A 22,364-nucleotide genomic window follows, 5' to 3' on the forward strand; every position below is an offset into this window, starting at 1 on the left:
TATTTTGTATAACTACTCCTAGAAAGGCTTATGACTTGCACTACTGATTTTGGGAATTGTAATTTGTTAGAGTAATTTAATTTAAAGTTAGTAAATACCAATATTATTACAGTAAATGTTAGGCTTACCTAGTTTAGAGACTAGGTGACATCACGACTTCTTTGGAGGGATTTTGGGGTCGTGATAACTTTGAAAAAAAAAATACTTGTCAAAATAGGTTAATTATTATAACTTGACCAAACGGACTATAAACCAAATATAATCTGTGATGATGAATAGATGTCACGACATCATTTTATTGGTAAAATGAACTCTCTAATTTTTGCAATGGGAAGTGGAAACTAAAGATGTCAAATGGGTGGTATGGGCTGTCCGAGTTGAGTAAAAAAGTGAGTGGCCAATCACCAATCCGGGTTGGTTATCGGTTTTTCCAAATCAGGTTTAACGGGTCCGGGCCCATCCAGTGAAATATTGAACCGGAACGTTTCTGAGCCGGATTTTTTTTTTTGTATTTTGTATAACTATCGTAATTTATATTAATATAAAGTAAAGATATAAAATAAAAAAATAATCTTATAAAAAGAGTGTTTGAATAAAGGGTGCAAAGGCTTTAAAATCCTTATATTTGAATATTTCATTAAGAATTTAGGATAATAGAATACAATGAAAATGGAAAGAAATTGCACTTATAATTTGCAAGTTCTTTTTTTATTTCAAACTTGTAAATTAAAGTTTACATTTAACAACAACTAAATTAATGAGAAAAGAGTAAATTCAAAGTTTGATTATTAAATATAAAATTATAAATCCAGAACTTAGGTTTTGCATTGCTGTAGTAAGTTCTTCATAATCAATATGAATTTTTTGGCTATCTTCTAGAGTGTTTAATTCAAAGGATTTCATAGTTACATTTCAAATTTTCATTGCATAATAATACTTCAAATTAATCTAACAAACTAAAACATTAAGCATAAATAAGACTAATAATTTTAAAATAGCACAAATTGTCTCAAATCAACTTAAATACGATTTTCTGGAGGATGCTCAAGACAACTCTTCAAATGCTTCCTTAAACAGCCTCTGTCCTCCCACTTTCGATGAAGATTTAAGACTCGACCACAATTCTTGCACTTTACTTTGTGAACTTCTTCGTTTTCTTCTACCACCTCAAAGTGTTCCCAAACATACGAGCGCACTCTAGAAGCACGGGGCATGATTTAACTTGAATTGAGAATTTGAGTTTGAGAAATGAGAGATGAGTGAAGAAATGAAGAAGGGGAGGGTGTATTTATAATTTTTCAAAGGGCTAAATTAGTAATTACTAAAAGTGTTATTTTTGAAAAACAATTGCCCAAAATAGCCTATTCTTGCAAAATATCCATTGGCAACGGTCAATTAGAAGTTGACCGTTGCCAACGGTCAAATGAATTTTAAAAAAATAAATATTCAGAAAATAGCCGTTGTACCGGTCTGATTAACCAGTTCAACAGTTATTTTTCTTGACCGGTTTTGGCCGGTCCGATTTATCGGTAAGGAAAATGTATACGGACCAACCCCCCAAACCCAGCCCTACCCGACCCCCTACCACCGGTCTGAAACCGGGTCAACCCGGCCCGTTAAACACCCATAGTGGAAACAACACTTTTTTTTTGCGATGTAATGACAAACTTACATGGGTAGTGTAGTTTTTTAGTACAATAGCGCCTTGTTTATTGGATTTGGTGGGGGTAAAGGGGGTATCAAGTATCAACGTATGAATTTAACGGGTCAGAATCCAGAAGGCAAGCGGGTCCGAAATAGGAAAAATTAAATAGAAGAAGGTTACAAACAAATTCAAAAGTTTCCTTCTCTCCCACGTTTCTCACAATTCATTCACAAGTATAGCACGCCGACCACCGCCTAGCAACAATAAATATCTAATCGGCGATCTCGATATTGAAATCCATAGATCTCAGTGAATTTTCGGCAAGAGTTCACTGCGACAGACGATCCACGACATAATACATACGCTCTTGTTCAGTGTATATATATATATATATATATATATATATATATCTTCGTTGATCAAACCAGTTCTGGAATCAACGATGTTTGTCTTTTCTCTCTTTCGACACACAGAGTCTCAGTACATTTCTGTCCATATAATACCAGAATTCGGATATTGATGCATTTTCCTTTTGGAAAATTTACAGGCTTGAGTTTGAAACGTATTGCTAAGGAACGAAAGGCTTGTGAATCTCCTTTTGTCACTCTTCAGAAGGTCCATTACGAGAACTGCAAAGCTTTTCATTAATGGCAAAATCCTCAAGGCATTGATCTGCATATGTGTGCTAATCTCTCTCAAAAATGGTTGTTGAGAGGTAACAACCACATATTTTCTCTTCATTTTGATTCATAAATGCATTAGTATGTCAGATTTTGTTTTCTATTAGTTATTTAAATGCTTATCCTCAATTAATTTGTAAATCGAGTAATCACTCGCTTGAACTTGACATTTGTTTATTGTTATTTCTTTTCACGTAGAATTATGTAGGCACTACACCAAAAAACACTTTTTGCGGCAGTAGATTAATTGCCGGTAAAACATTTAATGAAGCTCAAGGTTAGCGGCAATTAAATATTTGCTGGGAATAAACAGCTTTTTACTAGCAACTGAAAAGAATTGCCACTAGTAATATATTTCTTACCAACCTATTATTTTAGATGTTCCCTCCAGTTTCCCCCTAAATATATGTTCCCTCCAAAGAATATTTTATTTCTCTTTGGAATCAATTTACTTAGTTCTTTCCTCTCACCAAAGGCCAGGATTAGGGCAAATTTTTTCAGCCGAATAAGATTGAGCCCTAACAATCAATTCCTTCCGCCCAAGGTCTGAGTGACATATATTGTTTCTCTATCGAACGCGGCGTATATTTCCTCGTTGAAGATTAACCGTAAGTTTCCTTTATTTTCTATGCTCCCTCTCTTTCTCGATGCAATTGGTGGAGTATTTCGTGATATTAACATTTCTTCATCTCATCTTGATATGAATGTGGCTGCTTATGCAATTTCATTGGTTTCTTCATGTAATTCTTCTTGATTTTTTTGCAGGCTCAAGGTTATTTAGGACATCGGGTTAGAAATTTCAATTATAACGTTATTTAGGACATCGGGTTAGAAATTTCAATTATAAGGTTATTTAGGACCTGAAAAATCAATAGCTGCTTTATGGATGTGTATATTATTTATCGGAACTATTGATAGAACCTATTGTTTCCTATACTGACAGTGATAGTATTACCATTTTTGATTTCCTAGCTTTTGATTTGAGGTTTGAAATAGGTTTAAGGTATGTAAACTAATTTTGTTGTTTGTCTCTGGCTAAAATCACCTGTACAATTTTGAGAATGGTAATGCTCTTACATGATTTTTTACAGATGCTCATTCAGTAGAATAATTTACACAGTATTATTTTTTCTTATCATATTATGGGTACATATCAAATTTTATGGTAAATAGAACTCCTTAAGCTGATCATTAGGTAATGCATATTTAGGATGAAGTTAGAGTGATACACATATGCATTCATCTTTTGCCGTCACCTTTCAGTTACAAGACTCCTTGTCTATGAATCATTAGTTAAATTGGTAGTGTCATTGAAGGCTATATAATATATTACTTGTGGAATATTAGAGAAAACACTATTTCATTTATAATTGCTTGTTGCATCTGTTTAATACTTTAGGATTTTATTTTCTTGTGGCTGAAATTGCCTCTTTGATGCTATGATATTTAGGCTTTCACGAATATATATAAATTTGATTTGATGACTCTTAGCTCTCACCATTAGATGTTATATTTTATCATTTATACACAATATAAAAGGTATGCCATTCAAAACCTCTGTGATTTTTGTATATAGATTCTATCCACATTTTAAGCTTTCTGATATATATTATGTTATCAGCGGGCATCAACTGTTAGATTTTGAATTAAGTCGATCTTAGTTTTTTATCAATCTGCTGATTGGCAATGTGCAGAACCTGCATACATAGATGCATTTTATTATTTTTTTCTAATCCTAATAATCTTGAGCTCATAGAGATTGCCAATAGTCACTCTAAAATTTAAACAAAGTTCTTTTCCTACTAATAAATAACTTCTTTAATACAAATTTACAAGGTATATTGAACTACAAATATTTTCCAAAGTCATCTTAATAAAGTTGATGCTCTCAAACTCCGGAATATACAATTTTCTAAGGTTAAGTACCTGCACGAAAAAGAGAAGAAAGCACTAGAATTTTATCTATGTATCTCCATGTTTCTTGATGGCCACTACCTCAAGAAATAGAGCACCTGCAAGTAATGGAAACTTCTTTTTTTTTACCTTAATATTATTTCCTAGTTCACACATGATTTGGAAGTCTAAAGTAGAGAAACTAATTACACAATTTCATATTTGATTCAGTATGTTGATCTTTTGTAATTGGTCAGACACAAAGGAACTTGTTCTTACTATACATCATAGACCATTGACGCCGGGCTTAAAATTTGGGTCTACATGCATATTATTCCTAAATTTACAATTGTATTGTTCTTCTTCAAGTAGATATTTCCATGTACAAAAGCCATATGTTTAGCTTTCTCAATTTAAAGTTCCATGGTCCTACTTAGTTGAGCTAGATGAATATCAAATTAATTAAATGGATATTAATTTGTGTAAATTTAATGCTTTCTGAGTTACTTAGAGAAGTTTTAATTGGTATTTGCCTTCTTTTACAGTAGAATTCACTACACTTGTGCCTTTTAAAAGAATCATGTATGTTGCTTTCATTTGTGCTATGGCTATTCTGGAATTGAGCTTCAAACATGCTTGGTGCATGCTGACAAGTGGTAGTTGTTGTGTTCATTCTTAGGAGCTCTTTTTCTGAGAGTTTGTATAATCTTAGTTTGGTGCAGCTCCTCAAAGGTTGGTTCAGAGCAGTAAGAAGATAGAGTTGTAAGTTGGTTAGCCTATTATTTTGGTGCACAAATGGATCTTCAAGCTGTAATTTCTTACGGAATACTTTTATTATAATCAAAAGTTGAAGAGATACTTGTTAGACTTGAAATGGCATTAGATTCAAATGGTTTATTCTCTTATATTGTTGACATTTTGACATTATGTATTAGAAGTTGTTTTGTTCGCTATGGATTTCATGAAATACATAGTGCTTTTAGAATAGATATTAGTTTGTTTTATTAAAAGCTTTTGTGTATTTTCATTGAATCTTTTTAAGGTCAAGTATTATCATATTGATAATATTGGGATCAACTTGAATGAAAAATATGCAAACATTTCTTGGTATTAGGATTATGAGAAAAATAAATCTTTGTCAGCTATAGAAGAGACAAAAAGTGATTTCAAGAATAGTTTTAATCGCCATTATAATTTCCCCTAAAAGAGACACCTTTTACCAACATTTAATGGATTTTTGCCGGTAATAATAGAGGCAACTAATGAATGATATAGCACATTTCTTAGGGAGTTTTAGTGACAATTATAATTGCCAGTACTAACGGCCGCTAAAAGTTTGGAGTTTTAGTGACAATTATAATTGCCAGTACTAACGGCCGCTAAAAATAAATAACTTTTAGCGGCAATAATTGGTGTCTTTACCAGCACTTGATAGAATTGCTGCTAAAACTTTTAGCGACGCTGGATACAACAGCAAATAAATAATTGCCGGTAAAGGTTTTAGTGGCAATTTTTATTTCCGCTGAAGCTAAAATCTATTGCCGCTAAAAAGAATTTTTATTGTAGTGAGGATTGAGTTAATAATACTAGTAAAGTCCATCTCTGTTACTTCTAATTGTCCTGATTTGTTCCAAATGGGATAATTATGGACTTGACATCAAAATTTAATATGCATCTTCTATTTGAATGGTATCTTAGAACAGTTGCTGGTTTGCTGTATGTGAGCATGTCTTTTGGTGTTGGAAGCTAAAACTTGATTATGTGTGATATGACTGATGCTATGGCATTTTGTGGAGGCAATCTAGTTTCTGTCATTGGCTAGGTATTGAGTGATCTTTTTATAGGAGCACATCAAAAGTTTGTGATTTCATTAGCTTTCTTGTATGTGTCGATAAGATGATTATATCTGTTTTCGAGTTTCTGATTAAAACTTATAGTGAAACTCATCATTAAGTAAGTAATCATAGAAGAATATCTATGACATTTTCTCCACTTTATAATAATCTAGCATGTTAAATTTTAGAGGCAGAGATTAGCCATTGTATATTTTAACTTATTATTACTAGCCTGTAAAACTAATATGATTTTGACCTACCTGAGAGATTATTTCACTTAAGTGATACTTGTTTTTCATTTCCTTCTTTTTCCCCTCTGGTCCTTATGTAATTATCTCTTCACGATTTAGTGGAGGCTGCAAGGAAGATATCTGCCACAATGTTACAATGGATGGGTGGATCAAGGAGGAAAGTTGATACTGTAAGTGTCAAAGGAAATAACTTATTATCCTGTAGATATACCTGCATATTTCTGAATTTGGAAAATAAATTGTTTCTTTCTTTTTTCTTTTCCGGAAATAAATTGTTTCTTTCATGGGGTACTTTGGAAGCACAATTGAGCAAATTGCAGTTAGGTAGAACTGCAACTCAATGCTCATTAGTGTGGTTTATTAGTTGATCTTTAGTAGTGCATGTCTCTGGAGCTTGTAATGGATTTTAACGTAAAAGTGTGGTTAGTACAGTAATGAGGAGTTATATAATGTATCATTGAAAGATGAAGATCACCTTTTAAAGATTGGGAGCTCAAACATACTCTTAAAAGAATTAAAATATCGTTAATCCATTTAGTCATGGCAGAACTCTTCTTTCGAAAAAGATGACCTCTTACACTTTCTTTATGTGAGTTTAATGGTGTACAAGCCAGTTTGCAGATTTGTCGTGATAATGTTCAACTCAAACCACCCCCTAAAATTAAAAAGGAAAAAGATATAAGAAAAAAAATATTCATCTTTCCTTGAAGGGTATCAGCTTGTTCTTTTGCAAGTTTGATTTGTTTCCATCATTCTCAGTAAGTTAATCTTATTGCTTTGGGAATGTTCTCATACTGATGCTTTCTCTATTGATTTGTGTTATTATTTCGCGGGATGGAAAAACATTAGTCAAGAAGGTCAACACAGAAAAGGTATTGAAACATCACACAACTGTCTTTATTTGTTCTGATAATAGTTTTAGCTTCCTCAACATCAACACTGGTAAAGATTCTTAGAGAATGTTGTCTAACTCAATGTACAGGGATTTAGATTAAGATGTAGTTGGTCTATCTTACAGGCAACAGCAATACTTTGAGCAAAGAAAACGGAAAGAACAGCAGAAAACAGATGCAAGAGAGAGCTTCTTTGAGGAGAAAATCCGATGTAATCAGCAAGAAAAGAGTAGTCGTTCACTGGATATTCGGAGTTTACTAAATTTATCTACAGATTCTGGGGAACATAAGTCAAATGTCCACTCAGGTACATTGACCTTAATTTTTTATCTCTTCAAAAACTTTAAGCATATTATAAATCCCTATGTGTGTTTTAGGGTGATTGGCTATAGCATTTGATGCTTGTTCATGTTTCTTCTTACGAGTTAGCTCAGAGATATTGTGTAAGCGATTGTCCCTTTTGGGGCATCCGATAAACTTGAAATGGTACAGAGATATTACGTGAGATATCTTACTTCTCAAAGAAGTTTGTATCTCAATCTGTTCAGCCTTTGGAGTTAGAATCCCTAAAATTTGTGAAAATCAAAATGAATGATGTGCATTTTCACTTTCTTCAAAACTCAAAGTAAACTTCTGAACTAGTTGCAAAAGTATGCAGCTTCATTAGCATTTAATGTCTTTGAGCAATTAATTGTTATCAGGTACTGTTAGAATTCTTCTTTCACGATTGTCTTTACTACCATTTCCAAGTCTTTCAGTGATATCAGACAACCTAATATATATGTTTTATCAATTAGAGATTGCAATATGTGTTTAACACAAAATTTAATTGTGCAATGTGAACATGTTAAATTGCATTTTGTCTATTTTCCTTATGTGATGAGTCATACCTCTTTCCTTCAACTGCACAGCGATTCATAATCCCCCTTTTGTGGCCTAATTTTCTTTTGCATCACTATGTAAGCAAGGCATAGTTATGAGGGAAATGCCTTTACTCCACACAATCAGATGCTACGGTGTTCTTCGGTGATTCAACACAATGAAGTCATCTCTGCTGGCTCTCTTCAACATAAGGAAGGTAGTATACTACTATACTTGCATTCTGGCAAAAGCTAGTTTGCTGAGGAGTATAATTGTTTTTTCTTGTCATTCGGACGTAATGTGCTCCATTGTCCTAATAGGAACTTCACCAAGCTTCCAAGATTATGTTGCCTGCCCAAAGAAGTAAGTATGCTTATGTTGAGTGGATTATCCATATTGAATTGCATAAACATAAAATTCTCATAGATTTATCCTTGTTAGATTGCATAAATATTTAAAAGAAAAGAACTCCTTAAGGAATCTTTCTTGAGTAAATTATTTTAAATGAAAGGCTGCTAAACAAGTGCAGATAGACAAGCTTCGAGTTCATGCCTGACTTAGATGCTAGCAACTTGTTTGGATGCCTAGAATCTCCATGAATTGCATTCTTTTAGTATTTCACATGTTTGGTTGTAATGTCTCAGAAATAATCATTTTTGCTGAAAAAAGTTCAATTAATCATTGATGTTGCTCAGTACATCAGTTGGAGCACCTGGATGTCATGCGAAAGCTTTGTACAACTCTGATGACAAACTAAATCCACTGACCAGCTCTACAGGCATGCGTGAGTACTATAAATGAATACTGTATAGAAGTGTTTGCCTGTAAGCTTGTAGTAATAACCTGTACGGAGAAAACTTGTCGAAATGGCTTGTCAAAATATATTAAGCAATAGGGTAAAAACATTCTGATTGGAAACACTTCCTTTTCTATTTCAATTTGTTAATAGAATTGGAACTTGGAACTACAAATTCAAAATATTAAATTAAGGTATCCTTTTGACTATACATGATAGAAGTTTATCAACTGCAAATTTAATGGCGTACACCAAAAAGCACTTCCTAAGAGAATTCTCTGGTTTGAAATGTCAGAGCTGAAAAAATGATTCCCATTTACTGAACTGTCATCTCATCTAATTCTGCAGAGCTATCTATCATTGATATACTTGGTGATGATGGACCGAGCTGCGAGTTGGAAAGTTCAACTCATGAAGGCCATGTTGCATTTTCGATTGAAGGTACATTCGATGGTTGACCACAAATCAATTACATTTATTTTCTTTTGAGAGACTGATAGCTTATCCACAAGCAGGAAGAAAAGGTCAACTAACTTCTTTCACTTTCCTTTCTACTTTATGCTATTCCTACGAATCATTTTACAAATATCATAGAGTAGCTATTTTCTAGCAATTATTTCTTCATTTTGCTTTTCTACTTTATGCTCTCTGTAGGGATCATTTCTAGTTTGCAGGGAAAAGGAGTGATGAACTATCTTTCTTTATATGTGCTTTCAGTTCTTTTAGGATGGATACAATGTTAGAACCCCCGCGATGCATGGATAATTTAAAAGAATGTTAATCTTATGAAATTATAAACTGGTATATCATATTGTTTCAATAAATTTAGTTGCTATAGTATTTTTTAATGCAATGTGCGGAAATATAACAAAATTCATATAAATTTAAAGGATACACATTAAATCGTAATCGAATAAATTATTTGTTCCATATTTTATTCTTTATTAAATTAGAAAGTACTTAGTACTATACATTTACTAATGTAACTTTTTATTAACTTGTCAATTGGGTTAATATTTTGTTACTATTTTTCTTTTAATATAATAGATATATGTATTTTATTACTCTGAAAATATTTTTATTATTTTTAAACGTATGTTGTACTATTAAAAATTCTTCAATTGTCTAAATTTATCAAAAATATTTTGAGTGTTATTTACTTACCTTTTACTTAAAAAAAATAAAATTAATTCAAAGCATAAATATCCTAATATTATCTTTACACCCCCTCCCCCGGTACATTCTTTTCTACTGTAATACTTGATTAGTTTTCTCATTTTATATTTTACTTATAACTAAAATAATGTAGCATTTTTTTTTACCAAATTATAATTTTGAATTCATCAAACATATAAAGAAATAAGCCTTCTATTATTTTTGTAATACCAATATTGTTAATAATTGTTATTTTGTTGTTATATAAATAATATCCTTATCTTATGTATAAATATCCTAATATTATCTTTATATTGTTGTTATTTTCAATATGAAATTATGAGTTTTATTTAATAACTTAAATTTCTTAATATGAGAAATTTAATTAATATATACTTTTTAACGCTATCGTTTGGATTTTTTTTTAACATTCTTCCTTTATGACTCTTTGTTTATTATGATTTTAGTTATATGTATATATATAATTTTTCTCTATCACAATTCTACTTATAATTACATTTCTATATAATTTTTCTCATCACAATTCTAATTATAATTATATCATTGTCCGCTACTCCTATCATTATTTCTTCATTTTGCTTTCTACTTTATGCTCTTTATATGGATCATTTCTAGTTTGCAGGGAAAAGGAGTGAAGAACTATCTTTCTTTATACGTGCCTTCAGTTCTTTTAGAATGGATAGTTGATCAAATGCCTTTTTGTCTGCTAGGTTTAGGTAAAGTTGAAATGTCTACACCATTCCATTCACCGCAGGTACCTCGCAGGTAATTGTACTTTATGCATCAAGAATAACAGAACATGAATGATAATTTTGCAAATGCCATCTTTACGAGATTTTATGACAACCAAAAAGGGATAAATGGATTCCTCCTGAATAAGTAGTAGTTAGGACTACCTTTGGAAGTCAAGATTATGGATAGATAGGTTCCAAATTTAAAACCAACCGTGAAAGCTGCCTCTACCAGTTTTATTGACTGAAAACAACATCTGCACATTTGGACAGCCATGCATTACATTTCCCAGGTTTTGAGGAGATCATCTGGCTGTTAACAGATCATCATAGATGATAAAATTGTATGCTTGAACTAAGTCCTCTTTGCCACTGACATAAAGCTTTCGTAAACAGAGGATGAGGTATTAATGTTATGGATGTAGTTTACAGTAATGTTGCATCCAGCAAGAAGTCCAGTAGAGGTTCTTAAGTATTTCCAGATAAGCAAATAAGTAATACAGTCGCAGATAACCACCCAAATCCTTGATAATGCTCACTTGGTAAGCTGAGGTAATCTAGCCACTGGAAAGTGCTCTGAGTACCTCTATGGGATGCACAGTGTGCCTAAGGGTTATGTATTTTAAAATCAAAGCCATAGATATATGTTCAATCAATGCATGCACGCCTCATACTTATATTACATTTTGGAATACTAGAGAGGATTCTTTGCAAGTACTAGACACCTGATTGATTCTCAGGTTGCAGTATTTGGATGCACCAACTTTCAATGGAAAAGTCAATCTTACATAGGACCTTAAATTGGCATACTTAATAGTCTAGCTCTTCATGCTTCAATAAGCTGATTATGGACATATTTTATGCTTTATCGCTATCACCACACAGAGTTGCATGGAAATCTTTGAAGTTGCTCCTGCTAAATCTGCTTTTATGTTGCATGACTGCAGACCCTTATCGTGTGGTAGGTCCTCACCCCCAAGGGCTAGGAGAAAAGCTCTTTCATTTGACTACCTTAACAGAGGGACAAATGGCATTGAATGTGAATTGGTGAGAGCACTTCCTGATGCTATTTTCATTCAGTTAGGGTTGCTAGCTCGCTGCATGTTTTATGACTAGCACTTCCTCTCTGAGTTTATCACCTTCTATCTTTATTAGTCTCTCCTTTCCATGGGATGCTGGACCATTACCTGCAGAAATCTTAGTGCTTCTATTACTTCATTTCCCATAATTGTAAGCTTACTGCTGTATTTCTTTCTAGCTTCATTTTTTGTCTGGTGTGTGTACTTAGGATAAATGTTTTCTTGATGAAAAAGCAGGAATTTGGCTTTTATGAGCATATGCCTATTTGTCTACAATTATATAAACTCTTACTCCAGATCTCATACTTAAACCAATATGTAACCATCATATCAACCTGTTTTGAAACATCGCACCCATGCCCTATCTCCACTTTCTATCACTATCATGTCTCACGTATCTTCATATCCAACCAAACAAATAAAAATGATATAGGAAATAGTTTTCAAGGTTCTATATTAATTATGCCACACCAAACACATCCTCTTCATCTACTATACCTTATGGTATCAAACGGGTGTAGGCTTTACCGATGGTTGAGTAAACCAAGTTCCAGGGTTCCAACAACTTTATGTTTCCTTTTAGTTTCAGTATGTCTGGTTTTTAAATGGTGGGCATGCCTCACCTGTATCTTAAATTCTACAGATTCCGTGTTTATTGCTTCACTTGATATGTACAGCGATTTTATGCTCTTGATCTTGAAAATGAGGAAATACCTTTATTCTATTCCATTCCATCATCTTTTCGATATAGGCATGCTTTTTAAAAATAAAAAATAAAAAAAAATAAACCCCTCACTGTATTAAAAGAAAAACAAAAAGCAAAAAAGACAGTTGGTTATTTTAGCAGTGTTCTGGGCTTCTGGCAATGCAGATGTCCTTCCGTTATACCAGCCCTAATTGGTTGTGTGGATTGCACAACAGGATAGCATGATGGTGGACGTAGAACTACCTTTTTGTACGAGTCCTTTAAACAGATCCTCTTGCTCCAGGGGAGCAGCAGATTTACGTGGCAGCGCGGAACAGGAGTTACTAGATACCAAATGGTTCTCCCCTAGTGATAACAATTTCACTGATCTGTATACTTTTGAGAATGAAGAAATCTTCGGCAAAAGCAAGGAGAGTTCAAACAGAATTTGGAATGGTAGGGTCCTTAATGTCTTCTCCTCATCTTTTCTGGCTTCTATGTTAACATCTCCAAAGCGGAGTTGAGTTGGTTTCTTGAGTATCTTTCTTATTAGGGTAAATTGCTCTTCATTTTTACTGGAAAAAATGTAGAATTTAACTTTGAAATTCCTTAGTGGCTCTTGCTTTGAAGTTTGCAAACTCAGTTTTAGGAAAAAAATCTCCTTGAACTATTGGACAAAAAGAATTCGAGGAATTTTGCAAGCTAAAAAGAACATCACATTAACAACATGGTAACTTGTCCAGACGTTTACGTTTTCATACATATATCTTTCGAAAACTTGAATTTCCGGCATTATATTTGACAGTTCACGAATACTAATCATGTTTCTGCCAAGAGGCATGCATAATTAATACTTGTAGCATAGAGTTCAAATTGGAGAAGTGCTTTTGAAGTTGCTTAAAATTTTCGAACTTTTTTGCACTTCCACATCTTCTAAGGTTTTGATTCGTTTAACAAGTGGCATAACTACACCGTCTTTTATGTTGCATCCAGCAAATTCCAGCTTCCCACTCCCCGAAAGCTTTCATGAAGATTGTGGTTCACCACGCAGGAGCTACTTATATCATTTTGATGCTAGTTCCACTGATTTTTGGAATAACCAAAGTTGTGGGCTGCAAGAATTCAACTTTGAGGACTGTTATTATGGGGGTTCATCCAATTCTTTTAGTGCCAGAAATTATAGGAAGCAAGGGAGTTATGCTGACGACTTGTATCATCAGAAGCAAAGGTTTCTCATATGGTACCTCAATTCCTAATTTGACGGTATTTTTTGTTCTATACTGAGCGGGTCTTGTCCTTGCAGGATCAGCACGAGAGCCAAATCAAAATTCAACATAATAGGTGCTTTACACTTCTGCTATAGGAGATGCTCTTTAAAAAGCTGTGCACTGATCATTTTAGTTGTTTTGCTTCTGCTATAGGAGATGCTCTTTAAAAAGCTGTACACTATGATCATTTTAGTTGTTTTGTACACTTTGACAAGGTGGGTTGGTCTGATGGTAAGCACCCTCCACTTCCAACCAAGAGGTTGTGAGTTTGAGTCACCTCAAGAGTAAGGTGGGGAGTTTTTGGAGGGAAGGATGCCGAGGGTCTATTGGAAACAGCCTCTCTACCCCAGGGTAGAGGTAAGGTCTGCGTACACACTACCCTCCCCAGATCCCACTAGTGGGATTATATTGGGTTGTTGTTGTTGCTTCTCGAGTTTTGATTGGAAGGTCAAGTTTGAAAACTATGAAGAACTGTTCAATATGGGGAACTAAAATGGAGTGTTATTGAATTGTTATCCGGACAATACTGAGAGTATAGCTTGTCCCAATATGTCGATTTTTCTGTGGTTATCACGTGTTAATCTCACTCAAACAGATTCACCTACTCCCTATTCCAAGCACTTCAAACCAGAGATTATCAGAGATTTCAGTGTCTCAGATGGAGAATGGTAAGCACATTTTTCTGTAGATGTGTGAGGAGGGTTCTTTGGTTGGTTAAAACTCTTTTATTTCTGGCTGGCAGGTTTTCCATGGGATGTACAAATCCTCATTTTATGGATTATATAGACCATGCTGAGGGGACGTGGTTTGCAAATGAAGATGCAAGGGACAATTTGAGTTTATTGAGGTTGCCATTTGAAGTTCTTTCAGTTTACTGGTTTATCTTCTGAGCCTTTCAATTGCTAATGAACTGATCCAGTTTATTCTCATGGACGTACTGACTTCTCTTCAGCGAAGAATCATCTTCGTCCACTGCAGGTCAATGTCATTTGTACTTATTGCCTTATTGACTTGAGCAATATAATCAGTTTTTTTTTTCTCTCATCCAGTGGTGGGTGACTTAGACAAACAACAAAAGATGAACTCAAATAATAAAAGGAGAAGCCAGGATATATCCGATTGGAGCAAGGAGACCCAGTTGTGTGAGAAGTTATTTGCTAAGGGAAGAAACTGCAACAGGAATGATATTCAGCAAGGGAAAGAAATGGATGAGCCAACGAAGTTATCATGGCCACTGAACCAACCAAGTGCAAAGGCAGCTGATTACCATCCTGCTTTCTATGAGAAGAGGTCAGACCTGAACAATTATGGATTGAGGGAGGCTAGACGTGATCCAGGAGAGCCAAATTCAAGATCCAGATATTTCTTCCAAACTTCAGGGTCCAAAAAACATGTATGCACATGTTCAGACTTATCGATTGGAGATGCCCTTAGTGACCAGGAGCCTAAGTTACACATTGACCAACCGAACCTCAAAGGGTCTATCAAATATCCTGGTGAATATGCTTCCTCTTGTTTTATGTCTGAACCAATGATTTTTGAACTAGATAGCCCCAGGTGTGCCTACCAGAACTTGTTTCAGGACCCCAAGAAGGGCTGTGGGTCCGAGGATTCATTGCATGTTCTTGGTTCCCGGGGCACAGTTACAGGAAATGTTGTAAGAGATGTAGGTAAGAGACCTGATTTCCTGAGCGGTGGAGATAAAGGTGTTGATATGCAGGTATTTGATGGCAGGCAAGTTGACCCAAAAACTGAAGTTTCTGGCCGGTGCAAAGGTTTGTCTTCAGGAAAGGAGAAGTCATTGGATGGATCAGGTTCTGTCAATAAGTGTAGTGACTGTGGGGAACCAAAAGAAAAAACTCCAGAAGTGGACAGGACAAGATTGTTTAACTATTCTGAACGTGCAGAAGAAACATCTTCATCTGTAGAGATATCCACTGTATTGAAGGGGGATCAGGACAGTTCAGATAAAAATCAGGATACTCAATCTGCACTTAGATGTCAAGCAGGAGATGGAGGTAGAAATTCTCTTTTTTGATCCTGATCTTTAGATGAGTCTTATGAGAATAAAAAATGTCTTTGTGCTTTGCCAGCTACAGAAGCAGACAGCAAGTCTCCAGTTACAGAAGCAGGCAGCCAGTTACAAAGTCCCAGTGTTCACCAAAATGGTCAGGTTATGATGCTCGAGGCTGTGTCCTTCAATTTTTACGTGTGCAGTGTTTGAAGGAAGCACATGCATAAAGAACTTAGACAACGGTACAATACTCTTATCAAGTTTAACTAGATAAACATTCTAATTCAAATAATTTGGTTTTTTTAGCATTTGACGGTCATGTGTTTTCGCTACGGTTTACACGCAAGCTATCTTGTTTTCTAGTGATGCATGACTGCTATGACTATTTAACTTTTGGAACCAGATTTATGTTCAGTTTTGATGCATGTGCAACATATATGGTGTTTGGGAGAGAGCACGTGCTTTTTAGCAGAAGTAAATTGGGAAAAATAAGAGGGACTGATTGGATCGATTCAAAATAGCTAATAAAAAATTAGATAAAGAATGATGTCGCAATGTTTTCTCTTTCCTTTGAATCAATAGTCAATATTCCCTAGTGACAGTCACAATTTCTGGTCCCTTTTTCCTTTATCTTTCCTCTTGTATCTTCTGCATCTTCCAGCCACTGGATGCACTATTGTTTTACCTCCCGATGTATGGCCTGGTTTGGTTACTTTGGTCATATGACATTTCAATTTCTTAACATCTGATTGTTTTGAGAGGCTTTAGCAGAAATTCTTGAGTACCTTGTACCTATATTTGGTAAACAAAGTCAGAAAATAGAAAAATGGGATAATATGTTGGTATCTGTGACAAAACTAGAAGCAATTAATATTTGGTTGCAGCTTCAGTAATTACTTCTTGATTCTGGTAGGGACGTTCTCCGATGACACGATGACCACATGTATCTCTTTCAAATTGGAGGATCCCTGCCATTTAGACATGTTTTGAATAGCCATTACTTACTGAAAGTGTGGAAGCAAAAAAAGGTTTTGGAGAGAGACAGAGTCCCTAAGGTCAGCTTAGTACCTTCACCCTTTTTAGTAGATCGTTTCCTGTCATCCCTGGCATGCAGTAATCAGTAATGATCAAGTTTATGTTTGTTTCCTGCAATATTGAATCAAGGTACAGTATAAAAAAGCAGAAAGTTATAAAAGATGCATGCCATACAACAAATTATTGCTGATCACAGGCATTGGATTGGACTGGTGATAAAAAGTCACATGCATTGAACTGCAAGACTGGTAATACTACCTTTTTTGATAGGTTACTATTTTTTCAAAAACAAATATACAATGCCTAATAAAACCTGCTATTTATCCCCTAGAAGCAAACTAGGTACTTACTAAACTTTCTCCCGAACAATAGTGACTGCGATACACTGTAAGCAAGTGTTGACTGAGTAGGAGGTATGGCGCCTCATATTGTACGTTTCTTCATGATGTTTGGTTGGAGTAACTTTAGAAAATCAAGGGGGGTATAAGATGAGTAAAATATTGTTTCAAAGTTACTGTTTACTCTAGTACTCTTGCTGTATTGTCCCTCTACCAAGCCCAACAACTCCAAAGCCTTCTGCCCGTTCTCTGCTGTAGTCACTGGAAAGGATTAAAAAAATAGCTCAAATTCACAATGTCCTCTAAGCTTCAGTGATTTTGTGGAGCAGAACACATATTTTGGAGTGTAACAGAAATTAGTCACAAACTCATAGCTTTAAGCAAACAAGTATTCACATGTTCACCGTCAAGCAAAGCATAACTATGTTCTTTATTGAGTATATTGACCAATTGAGTCTAATTTACTAGACATTCTAATTCTACAATTTCTGTAGAGTAATTGTGATTCTTCCAACTTTATTGATCTATCTTGAAGAGGTAATTTTGTTTTCTACAGCTACATAGGGGGGAGAGCATGGAGGGTCTGCAAGCTGTACAGACAACTAATGAAGTGTAAATACCAATTGGTGAACAGGGGATAGAGCCAGGGCAATTGGGACAGTATTACATGATTCATGTGTACTATGTATAAACTTTAACTCACTAAAGTAAATAATGCCAAATGCCTACTATTAATGTACGCTGAGGGGCATACTGAGCTTCAGGATTTTAATAAACGTTCATAGAATGTGTCCTTTTCTCCTTTAATTTTTGTTCTTTGGTTTATCATAGGGCTCCTGTTAAGTTTTAACCCAAGAAAGAGAAAAAAAAAAAGAGATAATCCCGATCAAGCTATATATGGTCTATTCTAGCCTGTATGCTTTTATCGTCTGAATAGTCTTAAAAAGATAGAGTTGTAAGTTTTAAAAGAAAATCCTGCTATCTTCATTTTAATAATAGAAAAGGCTCGTATTTTGTTTCTTGCTTCGGTTTTTAAAATTTTAAAACACTTTAAAAAGTTTCAGAAAATTTTTCCAGGGATTCAATCAACACTGCTCCATTGAAGTATGAGAAAATTACATTCTTAGGCTTTTTTTTCCTCGCCCCGGTTATATGACGAAACGAGTCACATTATAATGAGACTTCTAAAGCTAGTACTTGCAACTTCATTTCAGATGGAGTAAAGGAGGAAGTAAGAGAACATCCATTTCATGCCACTCTAGTTTTCTCAAAAATAATAATCACATACACAAAATAAAGGAGGAACATTAGATACCTTTGTATGAGGAGGTAGTGAGTGGCTATGATTGAGGATGATGGTGGCGGCGGCGGCATGGTGGTAGTTGATAATGGTAGGCGGTGACGACAATTATAATGGATATGGATGATAGCATCTTAATGAAATTAAGTCTCTGTTATGTATCTTAATCATACAGACATATTCAGACCCATTAAGTGGTTGTGAAGTAAAAAAAACGCACTTAATAATTAAGATTTGAATAATTAAGATTCAAAACAAACGCACTTAATGTCTGACCATTAAATGCAAACAAATGAGGGCTAAGTATAGTGAGTGGAAGTGCTTTAGAAGATGAATTTATATTTCCTTCTCAATTTCTGTGTGATAAGATTTGATATCTCCTTATTAGATGTGTGATAAGCTTTGACCGTGGATAGCGAATTGAATGTTTTATCAACTTTACTGTTGAGTTGTTGAAAGAGAAATTTGTGACCGGCTTACCATTAAACTGGTGTTGCTTGTCCTCTCAAGTTTTGACGATGATGCTTCTAAAACAACAACACAAAAAGATGAAGAAGGCAAGAAAAGAAAGCTAGAGGGATAATATAAACGGGTAGAGCACCTTGATGTTGTAAGATAAATTAATGTGAGGAAATGCCCACTGAAAAGTATGAAACTGGATTGCTTAAAAGCTGGTCAACAAGTGAATTTACGAGAAGATTGATGTGCTGCGGGAATGCGATGAGGTCTATTTTATGTATGTTTGATTTAGCTAGCATTTACGCCGAAGATAGCTATGATCTTACTTCTTTAATTTGTCGACCCTCCACCATGATCCATGATATCAAATAGGAGTAGTACTCTTTACTTCAAGTGTGCATGTGGCTTATCCTGTAAACTTATTGTTGTTTACCTTTTTGTTTTGTTTGTTATTTGTGCTTAATATAGTACATAACTGACGCTAACCGGAGGCAAATAAATTCTTAATTAAGGTTTGCCAATGTTATCTTCAATCATCCTTTCAATAACTAACAGAAGAAAGCAGATAACAAAAATTTCCACAAATTTTGCTTGATTATCGAAGGTACCAAACTTCTTGAAAGGAGTATTTCTTCTTTAGTCATATCTAATCTTTTGATTTAGCGTAAGATTGTCCACTTATCTAAAAGAGTATATTACATGCAACCATATATTGTTTGATACTTAGAAAATCTATTTGCCGCCTCCTCTTTCTTTTCCCCTCTTTGGATGCAGATCAATAATGATGCTTACTTTTTGTAGATGGTGCCAATTGAAAAGAATCTAATAGTGCTTATATTGGCACAAAAGATATAATTGTTTTATGAAACTGGTCTCACAAATATATGGTGTTCCCGATATATTAGCATACTTAAACACATAGCGTGATTTGAAAGTGATTTTTTTTTTTTCTAAAGAAAATCTAATAATTTTGATTTCATCAATAAATAGAAGTAATTTTATATGTCAATTTTTATCTCCTCCAAATCACTAAATTTATAAAAAGATCATTTATACATTCATCAATGTCTTTCAAATACAGTGTCGCGCGAAGCTTATATCAGCTAATTGGCGTCTTATATACAGATGCAAACCTATCCTTAGGGTAGGGGTCACCGGCCCCTGATAATTTCGAGAAAAATGTATATTGTGATTGACACCCTAAAACTCAAGATTAGGCAGTTGCATTGGTCGATTTGGGGCACAATTACTTGAGTTTTAGTGCGTTGTGTGGGTTCGAGTCCCACTCTAGCAATTGTTTAAATTTTTATTACCCAGCCACTTTCAAACCTTGGGCCCGCCTATGCTCATTCAAGTCAAAAACAATTGGATGTAGCTGACAATTAGTTGTGTCCTCTTTGCTTTCTCTATCTCTCATGGTCACAACATACTAGTTGCCCAGAATTTTATGTAAAGAACCTCCGAGGAGCATAATCAAATTTGATCATCATCTTATCTTATGTTATGGGGGTGCCTTGTGGTTACTCCACAATTTTATTAGATATAGCATATAGTTAGGGACCAGCTGTCTGTCTTCCTTCATAACTATTTTTCCTTGTCAATAATCATGTCGCCGCGCGCAAAGGCATATTCTTTAGCGTTAATCTCCTAAAAAAGAAACTTGTTAATTTCTTGGATTTATTTCACCGTTTCTAATTCGATCGCTTTATAAGTTAAATATTCTAATGAATCAATTAATAATTGCTTTAATTTCCTGATCAACCGATGTGCGCATTTTAATTTGTTAAATTGCACCTCCGTCGACAGCACGTCTTTTATCTTTCGGTTTATTTACCACACATAAAACCTAAGGTATATCTACTACTGTTAAGAAAAAATAATAGATTTTGGGAAATAATTACGACCGATTTTGATAGAGTAATCTCTATCTTAAAGAATTAATTTTGCTGCATCGGTTTGTGACAAAATTCTTTCATGGTTTTTACAAAGCCAAACGAAATTCAAGTTATTTTCCCCCAAAATATTAGTTTTGTGTAAAGAAGTTAGTATAGTTATCTTAGAAACTAAAACTACCACAGTTAATATTGGAGACAGAGGGATATATTTTGGAAAATGCTTTTAAAAAATATCTAGAAAATTTAGGATAAAGTATCTTAATTCGTTACAAGAAAGGGTACTAGAGTTTAGGCTACTTTTCTAACTAGAAAAAGATACTAATTAAGACCGTTTACCTAAGGTTCCATATATCTCAAGAGCATATAATTTTAGCGAGGTGGTGTTAAGTCCTAAATTAGTAAAGCAAGACGATGAATGAGGCTGTGACCTGTCTGGCTGTCTATAATTAATTATGAGATCACAAGCTTCTAACAAGTTATAGTCGGGGAAAAGAATACGGATACCTAATTTTTACATTATCTTTTAGCTAAATGATAAATTGATACGAGATTATATATTTGTATACGGTCGAAATCGGGCCCGTCTACAATATTACAGATCAGACTCAGAACATGAGGGATTGAAGATCGACCCCAAATCCCATCGAACCAGAACACGAGGTTAGAATATTCGTCCTCGAGAACATTGAGTCCATGGTCCCGGAATCGACCCTGACCCCGAACGAGCTCGAAAAAATATTATTTGTATAACCAACAGGAGACCGAAATAACAGAAGGTCGAAATATTCGTGACCGGTCGGATATATGGTAACGCCAAACTATGCCTTATACAAAGACACACACGAACGTAGCAAATATAATCTGAGTAATTCTGCCCAGAGTCGAACCACAGAAAATTAACCTATCAATTACTTTTGACTGATTTACTAAATTCACAGAATCAATTTTCCCCACACTTTGTAATTCACAATTGATGATGTTTCTAACAACTAAAGTCTGAAAATAATTAACAGCTGAAAATTAACTATGCTTGATGTGTAAACAGTTGGAATAAGGTCTAAGGTAATGGTTTCCCCCGTTGGTGATTTCCTTGGTTGTACGTTTCTTATAGCGATGCCTTAGTTGTCTCTATCAATCAAGAACTCTCCGGCTATCATAAATCTCTCTCAAGCAATTATGATAATTTACTAGACGCACTCTCTCAAGCTACGCTAGCTAGATTCACATTACCGTTCTTTTAGATTGCACCCGAGGTATCGTTATCTCTAATCCAATCTCTAAACCCTCGGTTATGACTCTCGTCTATACTCCGGGAGTGATGTTGTTCAAACAACTACCTAAATATGCACTCTCTCACAAGAAGATACATAATAAATAGGAACGGATAATTGAGGGCCATTTCAACTAACCACAATCAAAACGTAGATGAACAAGTAGAGATTAACAACCAATTCAAACTATATTAATATAACAACCAAGTCATCTCCAACGGGTTTCACCAAAACCTTAGATTAAAGTATTTAGCTACTC

The 22,364-nt window shown here is 34.5% G+C and overlaps 2 protein-coding genes across 23 annotated transcripts; one reads left to right on the plus strand and one right to left on the minus strand.

Moving 5' to 3' along the window:
• The first annotated feature begins 1,766 nt into the window (after positions 1 to 1,766).
• LOC107779082 (uncharacterized) lies at positions 1,767 to 17,987 on the plus strand. 22 transcript variants are annotated; one of them, XR_012695530.1, is made up of 23 exons: positions 1,767 to 2,089; positions 2,193 to 2,360; positions 6,404 to 6,474; positions 7,154 to 7,176; positions 7,323 to 7,504; positions 8,162 to 8,275; positions 8,379 to 8,421; positions 8,754 to 8,842; positions 9,203 to 9,295; positions 10,741 to 10,795; positions 11,709 to 11,808; positions 12,762 to 12,981; positions 13,519 to 13,753; positions 13,829 to 13,866; positions 14,389 to 14,461; positions 14,536 to 14,640; positions 14,746 to 14,771; positions 14,843 to 15,289; positions 15,528 to 15,811; positions 15,887 to 16,049; positions 16,721 to 16,862; positions 16,972 to 17,090; positions 17,737 to 17,987. XR_012695530.1 is itself a non-coding variant. In XM_016599420.2 (20 exons), exons 2-19 carry the CDS (start codon positions 2,324 to 2,326, stop codon positions 16,015 to 16,017), a joined length of 2,604 nt encoding a protein of 867 aa, XP_016454906.1. In that variant the 5' UTR covers positions 1,767 to 2,089; positions 2,193 to 2,323; the 3' UTR covers positions 16,018 to 16,049; positions 17,737 to 17,987. The 22 variants fall into 22 exon arrangements, 2 of the variants coding, with proteins under 2 accessions (XP_016454906.1, XP_016454908.1); XR_001646525.2 differs by having other exon boundaries at positions 14,843 to 15,811; XR_001646528.2 differs by having other exon boundaries at positions 14,843 to 15,811; positions 16,978 to 17,090.
• On the minus strand, positions 16,572 to 18,554 carry LOC107779084 (two-component response regulator ORR4-like). The gene is made up of 6 exons (XM_075223760.1): positions 18,496 to 18,554; positions 17,958 to 18,016; positions 17,365 to 17,441; positions 16,876 to 16,953; positions 16,705 to 16,775; positions 16,572 to 16,599 (listed from the first exon to the last, which is right to left on the minus strand). Exons 1-6 carry the CDS (start codon positions 18,552 to 18,554, stop codon positions 16,572 to 16,574), a joined length of 372 nt encoding a protein of 123 aa, XP_075079861.1.
• Positions 18,555 to 22,364: the final 3,810 nt, after the last annotated feature.

Source organism: Nicotiana tabacum, chromosome 10 (assembly GCF_000715075.1).
Source record: "Nicotiana tabacum cultivar K326 chromosome 10, ASM71507v2, whole genome shotgun sequence".
NCBI classification, from domain to species: Eukaryota; Viridiplantae; Streptophyta; class Magnoliopsida; order Solanales; family Solanaceae; genus Nicotiana; species Nicotiana tabacum.

Bases quoted from the DNA above. Each gene is read 5' to 3' on its own strand.
- LOC107779082 (XM_016599420.2), top strand. From the start codon at position 2,324: ATGTGTGCTAATCTCTCTCAAAAATGGTTGTTGAGAG. The intron at 11,809-12,761 runs GTGAGAGCACTT...ATTGCACAACAG, and splicing joins ATGGCATTGAATGTGAATTG to GATAGCATGATGGTGGACGT. The intron at 13,754-13,828 runs GTTTCTCATATG...TTGTCCTTGCAG, and splicing joins TTGTATCATCAGAAGCAAAG to GATCAGCACGAGAGCCAAAT.
- LOC107779084 (XM_075223760.1), bottom strand. From the start codon at position 18,554: ATGCCGCCGCCGCCACCATCATCCTCAATCATAGCCACTCACTACCTC. The intron at 17,442-17,957 runs GTTTATTAAAAT...AATCCTTTCCAG, and splicing joins AAAGGACACATTCTATGAAC to TGACTACAGCAGAGAACGGG. The intron at 16,954-17,364 runs GTAAACAGTAAC...TCAATATTGCAG, and splicing joins AATACAGCAAGAGTACTAGA to GAAACAAACATAAACTTGAT.